At 48.5% G+C, this 15,566-nt stretch overlaps 2 protein-coding genes across 4 annotated transcripts in view; both read right to left on the reverse strand.

Annotated features, from left to right (window-relative positions):
- Window positions 1-419: 419 nt before the first annotated feature.
- On the reverse strand, window positions 420-7,013 carry C11H10orf82 (chromosome 11 C10orf82 homolog). 3 transcript variants are annotated; one of them, XM_010388893.2, is made up of 6 exons: window positions 6,791-7,013; window positions 4,971-5,036; window positions 2,382-2,600; window positions 1,481-1,667; window positions 901-998; window positions 420-785 (listed from the first exon to the last, which is right to left on the reverse strand). In XM_010388893.2, exons 2-6 carry the CDS (start codon window positions 5,023-5,025, stop codon window positions 640-642), a joined length of 705 nt encoding a protein of 234 aa, XP_010387195.1. In that variant the 5' UTR covers window positions 5,026-5,036; window positions 6,791-7,013; the 3' UTR covers window positions 420-639. The 3 variants fall into 3 exon arrangements, with proteins under 3 accessions (XP_010387195.1, XP_030796159.1, XP_030796160.1); XM_030940299.1 differs by lacking the exon at window positions 6,791-7,013 and adding an exon at window positions 6,637-6,701; XM_030940300.1 differs by lacking the exons at window positions 4,971-5,036; window positions 6,791-7,013 and adding an exon at window positions 4,197-4,269 and having other exon boundaries at window positions 426-785.
- A 921-nt stretch (window positions 7,014-7,934) lies between these two features.
- The window catches only part of HSPA12A (heat shock protein family A (Hsp70) member 12A), a 75,123-nt gene continuing 67,491 nt past the window's right edge, over window positions 7,935-15,566 (reverse strand). The window contains exons 11-12 of the mRNA XM_030940302.1: window positions 13,123-13,226; window positions 7,935-12,144 (exon numbers count right to left, since the gene is read on the reverse strand). Coding sequence (XP_030796162.1) covers window positions 11,507-12,144; window positions 13,123-13,226 — 742 coding nt within the window. The 3' untranslated portion in view covers window positions 7,935-11,506. The remainder of the gene's footprint in view (window positions 12,145-13,122; window positions 13,227-15,566) is intronic.

A 15,566-nucleotide genomic window follows, 5' to 3' on the forward strand; every position in this document is an offset into this window, starting at 1 on the left:
TGCCAACATGGCTGCAAAACACAAGCTAAGAATAGGTGAGGAAGGATTCCCCCATGGGTTTCAGAGGGAGCAGGGCCCTGCTAACACCCATTTTGGACTTCCCGCCCCCAGAACTGTGAGACAATAAATTTCTGTTGTCTTAAAGCCACTCAGTTTGTGGGACTTTGTGGAGGCAGCCCTATCACACCAATATAGCTGGTATCTGCCAACTGGATATCCCCTTCTGGGGACCGGGATTCTGGAAAACCAGGGCTGGGGTGGGCGTGGTGTCTGTGTCACTGTCAGTAACATGCCAGGACCCAGAGACTGTTTGGTCTTCAGTGAAGATCCTGGCCTGGCTGCAGTGTTACCTCGGGGGTTAGGAACCCTAGCTCATGGTCAACATAACCTGGAGAAAACCCGCACAAGAAACTTCAGCATGCAGAAAGCAGCCTCTTTATTCCCACATGACAAAAAAAAAAAAAAAAAAAGGTCTTTATCATTAATGACATGCGACTGTCAACCACTCAGGATGCAGGCGGCAGTTAAAAAATTCTTATTAAATTTCTTTATTGCTCATTGGGCATGATTCCAACACGAGAACGGCAGGTTTCGGAAGCCCCACTTAAAGTTCACCTTTCCCTGGGAGACGCTGCGCTTCTAGCCTTCTGCATACTTTGCGGAGGACAGTGGCTCTAGGTAAATCTTCCCACTGCATGGTATACTTGGCCTCTGAGCACAGCCACATGTCAACGGAGTTCTGGGGTCCTCTCTCAGGGGCCTTCCAAGGGCAGGGCAGCTTCCATCTAGGAGAGAAACCATCCGTGTGAGTTGAAGGCACCTGGCCCAGCTAAGCCGAAAAGCCACTGCACACATTTCATCCCCTACAGTAGTAGGAAGGAAAGAGACAGCCCTCCTCACCTGGAATAGAAAAATCGGGATATTTTGGCAGCAGCTCTTCATGCTGCAAAACTTTTGGAGAAGGAGCAGAAGTTTTTGTGGAGCTAACTCCGTATATTCTAAAACAAGAACAGAAGTCACGAAGTTATGGACCTTTCATTCAGAACAGAATAAGAATAAATATAAATACAATATATAAGAGTAAATATGTGAACATGGTATGTTTATTTCCTTACAATTTATTCTAAAGGCAAAGATCATCCTCCTCATTTTGCAGAAGAGAAAACTGAGGCTACTCAGTACCCTTGGGCCGTAAGCCACTGCCAGGATGGTAGCCCTGCTGGTTTTTACTCCCAGCCCTTCCCTGCAAACCAGCAAAGACCACAGGTAGAGCTGCGGGAGAATGCTGAGCACAGGTCAGGAGCAGGGGGCAGCTGCCTACTGGGGAAGCCCTGAAACTACAAATGAGGCACCTTTTCTAAGACGAATCACACACATATCGTCCTAGTGCTGGGATGGGGACATCTGGTAAACCCCTGTCCTGGGTTTGCACTTCTCCCTTTGATCTTGTGCCTGGGGTGCCGACCCAAACCAGACTCACTCTTCATATGGTTTCAGATGTGCTTTCTTGGCCCTCTCTGTGATGTCCAGGAAGTCCTTGTAGCAGTTTTTGGCCATGACAGTATATCTTGTGCCACAGCCAAATTCAGTGACCCTGGCTCTCGGTAGGTAGCCTGCCCAGCCAGGGACTGGAGGCTCCTGGAGAGGTTTCTTTACATATTTGCATTCTGTAAAAAGACACCATGGCACAGAGAAAGCAACTAAAAAATGTTATCCACTAATCCAGAAGCTGAGGCCTGAAAACTTGTGACTTGCCTAGGGTCTCCTAGTTCTGAGACCAGCACCCTCTCCGTAACCAGGACTATGCTCTGTCCCCTAGAAATGTTTGTTTCTGGCCAGGCACTGTGACTCATGCCTGTAATCCCAGCACTTTGGGAGGCTGAGGTGGGCAGATCACCTGAGGTCAGGAGTTCGAGACCACCCTCGGCAACATGGTGAAACCCTGTCTCTACTAAAAATACAAAAAGTAGCCGGGCATGGTGGCATGCACCTGTAGTCCCAGCTACTTGGGAGGCTGAGGTGGCAGAATCGCTTGAACCTGGGAGGCAGAGGTTGCAGTGAGCTGAGATCGCACCACTGCACTCCAGCCTGGGCAACAGAGTGAGACTCCGTCAGAAAGAAAGAAAAGAAGAGAAGAGAAGAGAAGAGAAAAGAAAGAAAGGAAAGAAAGGAAGAAAGAAAGGAAAGAAAGAAAAGAAAAAGAGAAAAAAGAAAAGAAATGTATCTTTCTCATTTTAAGAAATGGAGCCTTTGCGTTTGGCACTGACCCCTGGGATTTGGAACTGTGTGGGATTCTGGGTACTCTGGGGCAGCTCAGCTGGCCTATGAGAATCTGCATGGGTGACCAGGGGTGAGGGGAAATGGTTTCAGGACACTGCTACCCAGGAGCAGGGGGTGGTGCTGCTGATTGTACTGGTGCAGGGCCCGCAGGACCATCTCCTCGGAGTTGACAGGCTTCAGTTTCGGGGCAGTGGCCACTGTGCAGCAAAATTCCCGCAGCTGGTCTTTATAGCGCTGTGTTTTCTCCTGGAAAGTTTTCACACAGTGGTTCATGTCATCCTCCCTGGACGTTCCTTGGCAGCTGAGGAATGGTACGAAGCCTGCAAGAGCCGAATGGCATCACGGCCTTCAGCAAGACTGGCCAGCAAGGAATTCAGAGCCCGCCTAAACTCCCCAGCATTTCAGCCCACCCTTTGGCATTTCTTCCTCAGCCAACAACACTACATTTTTCCAAAGGCCATTAATACAAACAGTGCTGTTGTTTCCACTGTGACTGGGCCCTCCCAAGGTCACAAAAAATGACCTTGGAGCTGGGGAGGGAAGGCCCATTTCAACAAAGGCGGTGACAGTAATACTCTTTGAATAGCAAAGCCCCTGATGTCAGCCTGATGGAAAATGGGGAAAGCATTTAATGGGCCAAAATGATAGTCTAAGGAGTAATTGAAATTATTCATCTTTTTAGAGAGAGAAAGCTTATTTTCCTCGACACTTCCCAAATGCAATTTGGGATCTTTCTTGCCGGACCATCAGGAAATTGCAGGCTTATTAAGAGCAGAGCCCTATTACACAAAAAGGTAAATTCATTATCTGCAAGACCCACTCCTAGCACAATTTTTCACCATTTCCCACCAAGTAACATATAATCATTACAATTAGTATGGGTAAAACACAACTATTTACTGAAACTGGAGGCTGAATCCTAAGTACTATAACATTGTCACAATAAAACCATTTTTTTTTTTTTTTTTGCAGAACAAATGAGGAAAACTGGTTAAGAACTTGGTTTTAAACTGCAAAATAAATAAATAAATCTCTCTCCTTATGGAAGCCCAACATTTTTGCCATGGTCTCCAGGAAAACAAAACCTGACTTGGGAGTTGAAAGTAGCAATCCTCACCCCCTGAGCCCTGCAATAACCCCCTCTGGAAGAATCTAATTACTAATCTTGACAGTGTTGGAAGCTTTCCACACATCGCCCAGTCTCCCCAACCCTTGGACGATTAAAAGATATCCTAATATTAGGAAGACTCTAGAGGCCTTGCCACAGTGGTTTCCCTGCCATCAGGGCCTACTTTGATCTGCCTAGGTTTTATATTAGTGCATATATGCACACACACAAACATACAAGCTACCTTTACTGAGTCTCGCTAAGGACCAAGACATTTAAAATAGGTTATGTATGCTGGCTCCTTTAATCCTCACAACAATCTTATGGTATCCCATGTAGTGGGTTGAACTGTATCCTCCAAATAGATATATCCAAGTCCTAACCCCTGGTACCTGTGAATGTGCTCTTATCTACAAATAGAGACTTCTCAGATGTAATTAAGGGTCTAGAAATGAGATCATTCCAGATTTAGGGTGGGTCCTAAATCCAATGACTGATGTCCTTACAGCTGAAAGAAGAGGGAGACTTGAGACACAGGGGGAAATGCCATGTGAGGATGAAGTGACTGGAGAGATGCTGCCACAAGCCAAGAACACTGGGGCCACCAGAAGCTGGAAGAAGCAAAGGTGGGAACCTTCCCTAGCGCCTTCAGAAAGAGCATGGCCCTGCGGGCACCTCGATTTCAAACATTTGGCCTCAGAACTGTGAGGGAATGCATTTCCATTGCTTTAAACCACCTAGTTTGTGGTAATTTGTTGCAGTGGTCCTAGAAAACTAATACATCCATTTTATAGAATGTTGTACTTACCACAGAGAGGCAAGTTACAGTCTCATCGACGGTGGCCAGAGATTCGAACCTCAGCTTGTCAGAACGCAAAGCCCATTCTCAACCAGCCGTTAGGACCAGGATGAGGCTGGGCAACCTTGGAATATCCCCCTAGCACCACTCCTCCTGAGAACGGCTGTATGGGAGAGCCAAGGGTCTGTGGGGACCACTGGGTTTGTCACCCACAGGGATATGACTTAGTAAGTTCTCAGTAGCCCAGAAGCCTGAGGAGGAATAGCCTCTAGGTAGGGCAACCAATTGTCCTGGTTTGCCAAGGACTGAGGAGTTTCCCAAATGCAAGATTTTCAGTGTTAAGGAAAGTCCCAGGCAGTCCCAGGACAAAGGCAGTTCCAGGTAGACCAGGGCTGTTGGTCAGCCTTCCTTTAGGGGATGCAGGAAAGGATGGGAGCACAAGGATAACCTTTGTGGAGGACTTGAGAAAACTTGGGGAGGACAGGGCCTCTACTTATTCGTGTGTCTATTCTCATCACATTGTGTCTATCCTGGTCCAGATTCTTTCAACAGGCATTAAGTGCTTCCTCTGCATACCAGGCCATGTTGTCTAAGTTCTGCCTCTCAGAACCCAGCCATCAGCCATCTTCAGCGATGGAATGCTCTCAATGCATGTCTCAAAAGCTAGAGCGCCTAGACTGGTCCAGTTGGCTGCACAGACAGAGACAGTGGGTCAAGGCAGGGACAGAGACCAGGACATGGGTTCCCCTGCCGGGCACAGCTGTAGAGCACATCCACACTTACCGCTGTAGCCTGGTGTGATTGGCAGGTTTCTCATGAAGGTCTTAGAAGGCTCCATGATTTCGCTCTCTGTTAGTGGAGGGAAGAGGGAATGAAATGATCTCATCAAAAGTCACTACCTTAAGGAATTACTGTTGAGTGTGCACAAGCTCTTGGAAGTGGAAGAATGACTGCCAGGGGTTGGGCCTGAGAGGCAGCACTACCATCTTACCCAAAGCCAGTGACATAGCTGGCTTCAGTCATAAACCAATGACCTATTACCAAGGGCCCATCACCTTTTCTGTTAACTTGGATAACAGTCTGTAGATCACACCTACCAGCGTCTCCTCTCCCTGGAAGCACCCTCCCCTCCATCCAACCTCCAGCCATCCAATAATTGTGAACTAGACTCATACTATGGCTGTGATACATGATAGAGGCTGGGAATGCAACGCTGAGCAAGCCCAGAAGCCCCTGTGTGAGGTTCATGAACCTCAGGGGAGGAGAGAGATGAGGCCTGCACACCCCAGGACTCCCTTCTTGATCCAGGTGAAATCAGGTTGCAGTGGTGATGTTTGCCAGCCCCCACCATCACTCCTGGAACATCTGACAATGTCCAGAGGCATAGTTGGCTGTCAGAAGTGGGGGATGGGATGCTACTGAACATCCTCCGGCACACACACACACACACACACACACACACACACACACACGCACACGCACGCACGCACGCACAACAAGGGAGAAGAAGTTCTGGCTTGAAGGAATCAGGAAGTCCCAAAAGGCAGACATGGAGTCCAAGGAGGGTAAGCAGAGGCCACCCTCTGCTTCAGCGGGCTCCACTGAAACATCAGTTTATGTGAATGCTGTTTCTGCAATAAGACACCTTTCCTCTTTGGGCATCGCTGGTCATTCCCCCCAAGTGGGCTGAGGCCTTGCCAAGTCCTGCCTGCTGAGCCAGTTCATCTCTTTAAAGCAATGCCCTTGAGGCTGGAAGAAGAGGATTCAGGGTAGAGGGGAGGGCCACAGTCATGGCTTAGTCAGCAATGATGGGGATTGTTAAGACAGTTCAGCCCCTGCCAGGCTGACAGCAGTGAGGACTGTGCCATGTCTAGGCCAGTCTAACCCCTGGCATCACGTACCTGGCTCCTGGGAGGAAGCACTGAGCCTGGAGTCAGACAGACCTGGCTGTGAGACCATGTCCCACCCATACTGACCAGCTGCTTACTTTTCTGAAAGCTTTCCACGCTTGTTTAGTCCTCTCAACAGCTCCGTGATACAAATGCTATATTATACCCATTTCCCGATTTAAAAAGGCAACAGACAGGGAACACGGGCTATGCCCATGCAGTTGCAGCAGAACCGCATTCTCCTTTAATCCCCACAGCTTCCCTAAGAATGAGTTCCTGTTGGAACCTCCATTTTATAAATGAGAAAAATAAGGCACAGAGAGGTGAGGTAACTGTTTCAGGGCTCCAGAGTGAAAGGGGGTGTGAACAGATGACCTCTAAACTCTCAGGGACAGGATATGTTGCCCAAAAGCATCAGCTGGGGTAAAAGCCTGCCCGGAGGTGGGCAGGGAGGAGGGTGGGGAGAGAGGCGATGTCCTGAGAAAGGGGGCTAGGAGGGAGTAGAAAGTACCAGCAGGACCCCTCCTACCACCCTCTTCCAATCCCACCCCAGCGCTCACCTGGGCGGGGCTGGCTGTATCCGGTGCCCACCTGGCCTCTGCCTGGCCGCCCAGGATCCCTGCCTTCCACCAGGCCTTTGTGCGCTCACCCCGTGGAGCACAAAGGCCCCACCGCTGCCAGCCTGCCCCTCCCCCACTCTTCCCGGGGTCCCACCTGGAAGGTGGGTGAACGGAGTGAATCTGGGGCGCTTCCCCCAGCGCCCGGCACAGCCCGCCCCGCCGGTGTAAAGTCGGGCATCTGCGCAGCAAACATCTGGCCTCGGAGCTGTCCTCCGCGCCTTGGCTGCCCCAGCCAGGGACAGGGTATGCAGAGGGCTCTAGGTCAAAGCGGGCGTTTTTGCGGGTGGAGACACCGCGGCGGCTGGGCCTGCTGGTCTGGCTAGGGAAGCGGGTGGGCGGGAACAGGGGGCGGGGCCGGCAGTGGGCGGGAGGAGGAGAGGCCTGGGGGCCCCGGCGCCTCCAATACAGAAGCTTCCTGGGCCTAGCAGCCCCTCCCTCACTCTCTTGTTAGGAGAGGCAGATTTTCAGGTGGCCGGGACAGGTGAAGGCAGAGAAGAGTGGCTGTGCACCTGGGGAAGGTGAGTCATCCTTCTTTCTAATCACCCTTGGTGGGGCACCCAGACTTCCTCTCATTGGATTGAAACCTACCAAGATGTCCGCCCTATGAACCAGATTTTGTGGGGGCGGGCACGCGCTGGCTGCTTCCTTTACAGAAAACGACGCTGAAGCTGCGCTACTTCCAGGACACGCTTGTTTGCTGCACCTCCAGGCCTTCCCTATCTCTACTTGTCTAAAAATTGAATTGCAAATGAAGGCTGGTGGAGCCTACCACCATTTATACCTCTCTTTTATCACCCCATTTAGAAATGCCTCGGGCCATCAGGAAGCTTTCAGAGCCAACTCTGGAGGGTGACTCAGGTGTAGGCTCTGGACACAGCCAGTTTCACGTGAAGGCTGGGATGCCCAGGGGCAAGAGCCCGGCCAGGCCTTCTGCATGTTTTAGTGACTTTCACTGGGGTGCAGTGGCATTGGCAGTGGTCACTCTGCTTACCTGCCCTCCTTCTGGCTAGATCACTTTCTTCTAGAGAAAACGGGCTCTGTGCATATCGATGGGGCCTTGGTTCCCAGCAAACAGAGGACCTAGTCTTGTTAAAGTAACTTAATAAAACGTATAGCACCTGGAAAAAACTGAAACTCTCCCTCCACCACCTGAGATGGGGTAGAGAGGGCGGTCAGTACTGATGTGTCCATCATGCAGTTTACAAACCCAGGATGGGCGAAAAACAATCTGGGCCACATGAGATTCAGAGTTTTGCTTTATTAGGCATCTGTGAAGACAAGAGTTTGCAGACACAATCCTGTCTGGTGGTGAACTGCTGCAAAGTTCTGTGAAGTTTGAATTTATCTTGTAGTGAACGAGACCCCAGTAGCTGATATTTTAGAATACTGGTCCATATTTCAAGCAGATGAGAGGTGTGACATTATGGCCAACAACTTTTATACTAGCCACCCACCTAAGCCATTTCCCAGCATACATATGCAGCTTAATCACAGCTATACATTTCTACAATGTGAAATTCGATCTTTGACTAATAATGCGTTTTGACTCCTGTTTACATTGGTGCATGCGATTCTTTGCTACCCTGGCAATTAACCAGACCTGGACTCTAAAAGCTAAACTTGGTCTAAATAACATTCTAAGGGTAAGGCAGCCTCTATAATCTGGACTCAGCCATCATTTTGCAAAAACAGTTGTATGGTTCCTCCTGTTTCCCCTCCTGTCTGTAACCTGTCTGTTATTCAGCATTTATTTATGCCTGCTGTGGTCGGAAAGGGCAGTTACAAGGGAAAGCCTTGCTGATTCCGCTTCCTAGAAAGGTGAATATCAGATAATATGTCGGGGACAATTGAGTAATAGGTCAAGACAACAGGCCTTGTAGATGCTTTCTACGATTAGAAAAATGTGTTCAAGTGTACTTATCCAGTGCTCTTATTCTAGAATATTCCAGTGGGGGTAGGGATGGATTTGGGGGTTTTGTTTAAGGACTTTGACAACTGGGGCTGCAACTCTGTGGCCAAAAGATAAAATTATCATCCTCTCCATCACCTGTCTGCCAACACTGCAGATTTCTATCTGCTCATTTAAGAGAAACAGTACACAGGGAGATAGCGTTAATGCAAGGCGGGAAAGGCTTTACATTAGCCCAAAAAAGAGGGGCTTGGCCATGTTACTCACACTTACACTTAGCCAAGCAGAAAAGCTGGGCTTATGTACCACTTGGTTTCTTTCTTTGACCCTAGCATCCTGAAAACATTACACACAGTGGACCACGCTTTGCCCTCAGAGTGACTACTCTGTCCCGGAAGGAGAGGTCAACGACCCCTGAGGACGCAAAGCGTTTCTTCATTTGTTCTGTGCAGTCACATTGCTTCCAGACCCAGAACATTCAGCTCTTAAAGTCTGCACAGGAGAATTGATAGAATCTGCTCCTTTCGATGGAATCTGTGACTCTTTGGGAAGGATGTGCATGGAGAAGGGTCTGATGAGGCTCCTGATCCAGGCGTTCCATGTGTGTTCAGTGTGTTCTGACCCTAGGCACCTCTGTCTATTGCTCAGTCTTGCGTACATAGTCCATAGCTTGGCATTAGCACAAACTGATGCTTAGTGAGCACAATTAAGAAATCAAACTGTGGAAAATTAAGGACAGTAACAAAAGTAGCATCAACAAAAATCAAGGATCATTTTCCTTTTTGAAACAAGAAAAGCACATCATAGAAACAAAGATTCTGTACAATATTCTAACATTATATGTACATAAAATTATATTACTCATAACTACATTGAAAAGTCTTATTTGTAGAATATGGCTGGCAACAAAGAAAGACCCATACCATTTAGCGTTTGAAGCAGGGCAGGTAGCAAGAGAACACTAGCAAAGACACCTTTGTGCCTGGATACACAATCCCGCTACTAAGTTACGTGACTAACCAGCACTCTCTAGTTCTGTGGTTTGTTTGTGTTTCACATTCTAGTAGGGAGTTCTGCAGCAGGCGATGTGAAAAAGAAGACATGGTCAAATGAAATGTGAAATGCTGTTTAAAATCTGCATATTGGCTATGATAATGGGTTTGTGAATCCAAGTTGCATTGGAAGTTCGCTCATTCTCCATTCATTATGCATGCCTCCAGTGATTTAATGAATTTCAGCAGGTGGAAAAAACAGCTTTGAACAGATCAGATGGGCTGTGAGTCAGATTCTTGATTCTTTTTCCTCATTTGGCTCCTGAATATTGCAGAAAACTGGTTTTGTACAGTGGGGAAGGAGAGAGTGAAGACCCTCCAATTGGTTCCTCAGTCAGCTCTGTTCTTGGTGTCCCTTTCTTGCAATTTTTTTTCCCTCCCTTGGCCCTTCCTGTGAGGGTTAAAAGTACCATCTCCAAGCCAGGTGGAGCCCCAATCCCATTGACCAAGAGGGCAAGGTATGGGGTCACCTTCACGTGTAAGCACTCTTCCTAAGGGAGCCCAAAGGGAACACCTGCAGAGTGCAAGCTGTGGTCTGTGTGTGAACTTTCACGAAATCTCAAGTTAGTATTTCTCCAATTTCAGTTGAACCATGATGCAGTCTACACTACAAATGCAGATTCTGGTGCAGTTGGCCTCAGTTAAAAAGGGCCCAGATCCAGGAACCCGTTTTGAACACGCACCCAGGCAATTCTGAGGCAGGCAAGCCACAGGCCTGCTGTGAAAAAACAAAACAAAACTGACTTAATCCATCAAGTATAGATCTACAAATTATTTTTAGAGAGACTTGAAAAACTGAAGGTTTTAATGAAACATTGCATAGCACAGATTCTCTTCCCAAATTTCACCCATGTATTCCTTTCAAAATGTGGGACTCAATGGCCAAAACTCTTAGGGAGATGAAGGTGAGTGGGAAGGCGGGGTTAATTTAAAATCTGTCTGCTTTTCAAGGTAAGGGGCTCTTCTGGATGCCTGGGCTTGGTGATGCAAACAAGACCAATGGCAACTTCATTTTCTTACCCAGAATTCCTACTAGGGTTCACTAGAGTTACTTATGAACTCAGAAATCAGGGCTGGGCATGCTGGGAATTTATATCACAGCACAGAATTTGGGATACGTCAGTAACTCTTTACTATCTATTTCCATCATGGCAAGTTTTCACCTGCTAAGAATGTGAGGTATCAGCTCTCCTACTCGCAAAAGCCCTGGTGGATTACCCAAGGCTACGGTTATTCTTCCCCAAACCTCCTTGCTATTTAAATTATATGAGAACCTAAAACAGTGCCCAGTGTAGGCAGCCTTCTACCACCAGCTAAAAACATTCCCAGTTCCCACTGAATCACCACTTTTAATCACATGATGATGAAATTAACTGCAGATGGGTGGCATTTTATATTGACTGCCATCCAAAAAATTTAAAAAGAAAAGTCTCAGATGAAGATCTCCTCCTGGTTCAAAGATCTCATTTTAAATCTAGAAAGACAGCAATAGGGCATCCTAAATTCTACTTAACGGAGATCTGTTCAAAGCAGTGCAACCACTGCTGCAGCAATGTACTGATTTCCCTCTCTGTGGCCGTTTCACCACTTTTGTACCTATGAAACTAGCTGCTCCTCCAGGATCCTTTAATTTTCTATGCCTAAACTTTAATCTTAATTTCTGTTTTTCTGACTCCAATGTGCCCTCAAAAGTCACTAATTATTTCCAGCCCTGATTGTTCTCATCTTCCCTGCTGAAATTCACATGAGCAATGGCGAGGGTCAAGGTTAGGGAAAGAACAGTCAAGGTTGAGGTCAGCAGATGCAGATAAGTTGAGTCCCAGGGGGCAGGCAGCGGGGCAGAGGAGGGTTAGTAATTTAAGAAGTCGATCCCAACTTTGACACTCTTCGAAGTGGCTATATCAATGGCTGTGGCTTTGATCTCCGTGTCCCCAAACTGCATAAGGGTCTGGATCTCCCTCCGGGCAGGCACTGCGGTGCCACTGGTCCCTGTGAGATCCAGGCGAAGTGTGCCACACTTCTTCACCCCGGGATCAGTGATGAAGCTGACGTTGTCATGCTCAGAGCTGTAGATGTTGATGACAATGACCAGCTGGGAGGGCTTGGCCGGGGTGTAGCTACGCTTGACCAGCTCACCCAAGGCCACAGACTGGTCAGCGGAGATGAACTTGTCGAAGACGTCGGTGCACCACCGAGTGCCATCCTTCACCAGCAGCTTCTCGGGCGGGTGCTTGCCCTCCACGTAGCGGTTCAACACGCCCACCCCATAGGTGAGCGGCGATCGGCGAACCTTGATGACCGCGGGGTCCAGACCAAAGAGGACGGCGCCCTTGAGGATGGTGAGGCCCACGTCTTGGGGAATGATGATCCGGCACTGGTCCCCAAAGGCAGCCTGCACCGCCTGCTGCAGGAGGGGCGCCTCGGCAAAGCCGCCCACCAGAAAGAGGAACTTGACGGTGGACACCTCGGGCTTCTGAAACAGGTCCCCTGGAAGGAAAGAGGCAGGGAGAATGTCCTGTCACCAAAAGCCAGCAAGGAAGGGGGAACTAGGCTGCCTGCATCTGTGGGGAATGGACGAGACCACTTGTGCCAATGGGAGGGCAGGCTTACTCTGAGCTCCTTGAACAGAATCTTTGCAGAACTGGTCTTTTAAAGAAAGGGAGTTTACACACCGATATGTTACGGAATAAAAGCCAGAGCTGCTGCTAAGTAGAAATGCATTTTAACAGATACATGGTGATAATTTTAAGTAGAATTTGGTTTGCATAAATGAATACTCCTAAAGCTCTCCAAACTGTGGTTCTGTTGGGTAAGTCAAGGCAGGCTGTTATAAATAGAATTATCTGATTTTCATAAAAATCCCATCCCACTCCTAGAGAGTCTGATTTGGTAGGTGAGGGATGGGATACTGAACAAGGTCCCCGGTGAGTCTGCTATATGTCCGTGGGTACTGCCACCAATGTAGCAGGATAATGACATGACCAGATTCCATTTGCCATCTCGCAGAACTTCCTTTGGTTCACACAACAGTTCCTTCTTCCCTAGCAGGGTGAGGATGTCTAACATGTCCCAGTAAAGCAAAGAATATGCATTTCCTAGGGCCTGCCACTCTCAGGTAACATTGCCCCAGAGCTTCCAGCCCTCTGATCTTTTTTGTTGTTTTAAAGTTTTGTTTGTTTATTTAATTCTTCCTCTTTGTCATTACCAGCTCTCTGACTTTTGAGGCCAAACAGAAAGCCTGGATGCTCTCAGCAGCTTTGCAGTACAAGGAGAGGGATCCAGAGTCTATGCCCAGCAACCTCTCCCATACATGGCCAAGCCCTGCCCAGTCCTGCGGGTCCCTTGCCTGTGGCTCCCAGATCCAGGCCAACCTGACTCCACAGGCACCAGCTGGTGATGCTGGAAAAGTCCGTCCCCTTTCTCAGTTCTGCCTTGCCGAGTGGCCGAGCCATGGCTGATACTTACGGAGATGCTCAATGATGCTGTCGATGGTCGGCTTAAAAAGGGCATTCATGGCATCTGGACTCATCCGCAGCATCCCCTGCGAGGACCACTTCACAAAATCCACACTGCAGGAGCATAGCATGGAGAAGAGCAGGCAGTGAGGGTCTACATGATACCCAGGCTTATCTGCATAGACACATGCCCTGGCAGAACATCTGTCACACTTAGCAGGCAGAAAGGGGGTTGAAAATCAAAAGCACCTTTGGAAACCCTAAACTGCCAGGACCTGGACCCTTAGAAGCTCAAAAGCTAAGACGTAATCTCTTCTCTGTATCTTAAGTTTGGCTGTGACCGACCTTCCCCTGCGATAGTGGAGGCCAAAGTCTAGTGCAAAAGACAAGGAGATAAAGGGCTCACTGTCTCTTTTGCAGGATCACACTTTGAATCCAACAATATTTGGATTCAAGCACATTAAAGGCTCCCTGGAGAGTTTATTGTACTGCTACTTATGGCTACAAATGTGTGTGCTCAGGTGCATATCCTCAGCCCTCCAGGCACCTGTCAGGTGACAGAGTAAGCCTAATTATACTAGGTGGCCCTCACGGTCTCTGTCCAGAAGCAGCAGTGTGGAGCAGAGAGAGCCTTGGACAGGAATCCAGGATTGTGGGGCTCTGGCCTGGCCATCACCATTGCGGAGCTCTGGGACTTCGGGCAGATTAGACTCCATTTTCTCCAAGCCCTGTCTCCATGTCTGGCAGTCAAGGATAACTGCACTTGCCTTACCTCCTTCACGGGGGTTGTTGTAAAGATGAAGTTAAATGCCATGTCTGTGAAAGCACTCTGGAAACTTTCTGGCACTAAGCAAATGCCAGGGACTATGTATTCCCAAACCCACAGGGCATGCCCCGCCTGTTCTCAGAGGGCAAGCAAATGGCGCCTCTGTCCCTGATGCAAAGCACACACCAGCAGCTTCCCGGCCACACGTTCTAGATGCTGGATGGGAATCTAGAACGTGTTGGAAAGGAATCCTTTCCATGGCATAGGCCAAAGGACAATGCGGTATTGTATGGAATGACCCCATGGCTGGCTGTAGCCCATTTCCTTAGTGGGAGGGTTGACAGGCCCCAGAACTGTCAACCTGTGCAGGTAGGTCTTGGGATTCCACACAGAGGACAAGTGCCCTCTGGGAGGGACCAACAGGGCAGAGAACATCAGCCCAGGAAGAGGGTCCAGACTGGCCCTGCTCTAAGGGCAAGAAGACCTGACATGAAATCTGCTTTGGTTTCCACTAAAAGGAACCAGGGCTTGGCCGACTCCAGGTCTGGGGTAGGGAATGTACAAGATGAGCCAAGAGTGTCTTCACATACAAGAAGGCAAAGACACTGTCGACCACCACAAATGTCGTGTCAAAGGGACTCAGAGCCAATGTGAGGAGGCTCCTACTGGCCGAGATGGGACAGTTTGGGTGTCAATAAGGATGGAACTGTCATGGTTTAAAATACATTAAATCCTTACATTCTTTTTTTTTTTTTTTAGACGGAGTCTCGCTCTGTCGCCCAGGCTGGAGTGCAGTGGCCAGATCTCAGCTCACTGCAAGCTCCGCCTCCCGGGCTTACGCCATTCTCCTGCCTCAGCCTCCCGAGTAGCTGGGACTACAGGTACCCGCCACCTCGCCCGGCTAGTTTTTTGTATTTCTTAGTAGAGACGGGGTTTCACCATATTAGCCAGGATGGTCTCAATTTCCTGACCTCGTGATCCGCCTGTCTTGCCTCAAAGTGCTGGGATTACAGGCTTGAGCCACCGCGCCCGGCCTAAATCCTTAAATTCTTAATGATACTCCCCCTTATACCCTCAGAGGAGGAAAAATTCATTAGACACTTTGGTGGATACTAGGAAACTGATTCTTTTTTTTTTTTTAACTCATAAATGGAGGTTGAAAAGCAACCCATTTATCCTGTCTTCCCTAAGTGAGCTGTAGTTCAGGGCAACCAAACCACTGAGGAGCCAAGTTTCTCTCTCTGGGAGTATTCTAGCAAAATAAACGAGAAGGAGTGATAGACCAAGATGGTGGCCACGTGGCCGCCCCTAATGCATTAGTGAACCAGACAATAGTCATCAATGGCTGCTAACATCACAAAAGGAGAGATGGGCAGACACTTCGTGTCCCCTGATGGGAGGCAATAGGAGGAACCACCACCCATCAGGCAGATATGCCAAAGATTCAAACTTGAATCTGATTAAACCTCTAAGTCAATCTGCCAACTTGCAAAAAGAAAAAAAAAGCCACAGGATAGAACTGCTGTGTAACACCATGGACATGAGATAAGCAAAGCCAAGATTATAGGAAACTCCAATCTAAGGACAAACTACTAGTTTTGCCATCTAAATAAATTGTGAAGGAAAAACCAGGAGGGGAACCTATGTTAGTGGGACTTGAGGGACGTATCAGATAGCTGCTATGTACA

The sequence above is a fragment of the Rhinopithecus roxellana genome, chromosome 11, assembly GCF_007565055.1.
Source record: "Rhinopithecus roxellana isolate Shanxi Qingling chromosome 11, ASM756505v1, whole genome shotgun sequence".
NCBI lineage: Eukaryota > Metazoa > Chordata > Mammalia > Primates > Cercopithecidae > Rhinopithecus > Rhinopithecus roxellana.

What these genes read in the sequence shown, in the direction of transcription:
- C11H10orf82 (XM_010388893.2), bottom strand. Translation starts at nt 5,025, where the DNA reads ATGGAGCCTTCTAAGACCTTCATGAGAAACCTGCCAATCACACCAGGC. An exon ending in GCACCACCCCCTGCTCCTGG is followed by an intron (nt 1,668 to 2,381) that starts GTAGCAGTGTCC and finishes GTCTTTTTACAG; the next exon opens with AATGCAAATATGTAAAGAAA. An exon ending in CATCTGAAACCATATGAAGA is followed by an intron (nt 999 to 1,480) that starts GTGAGTCTGGTT and finishes TTCTTGTTTTAG; the next exon opens with AATATACGGAGTTAGCTCCA.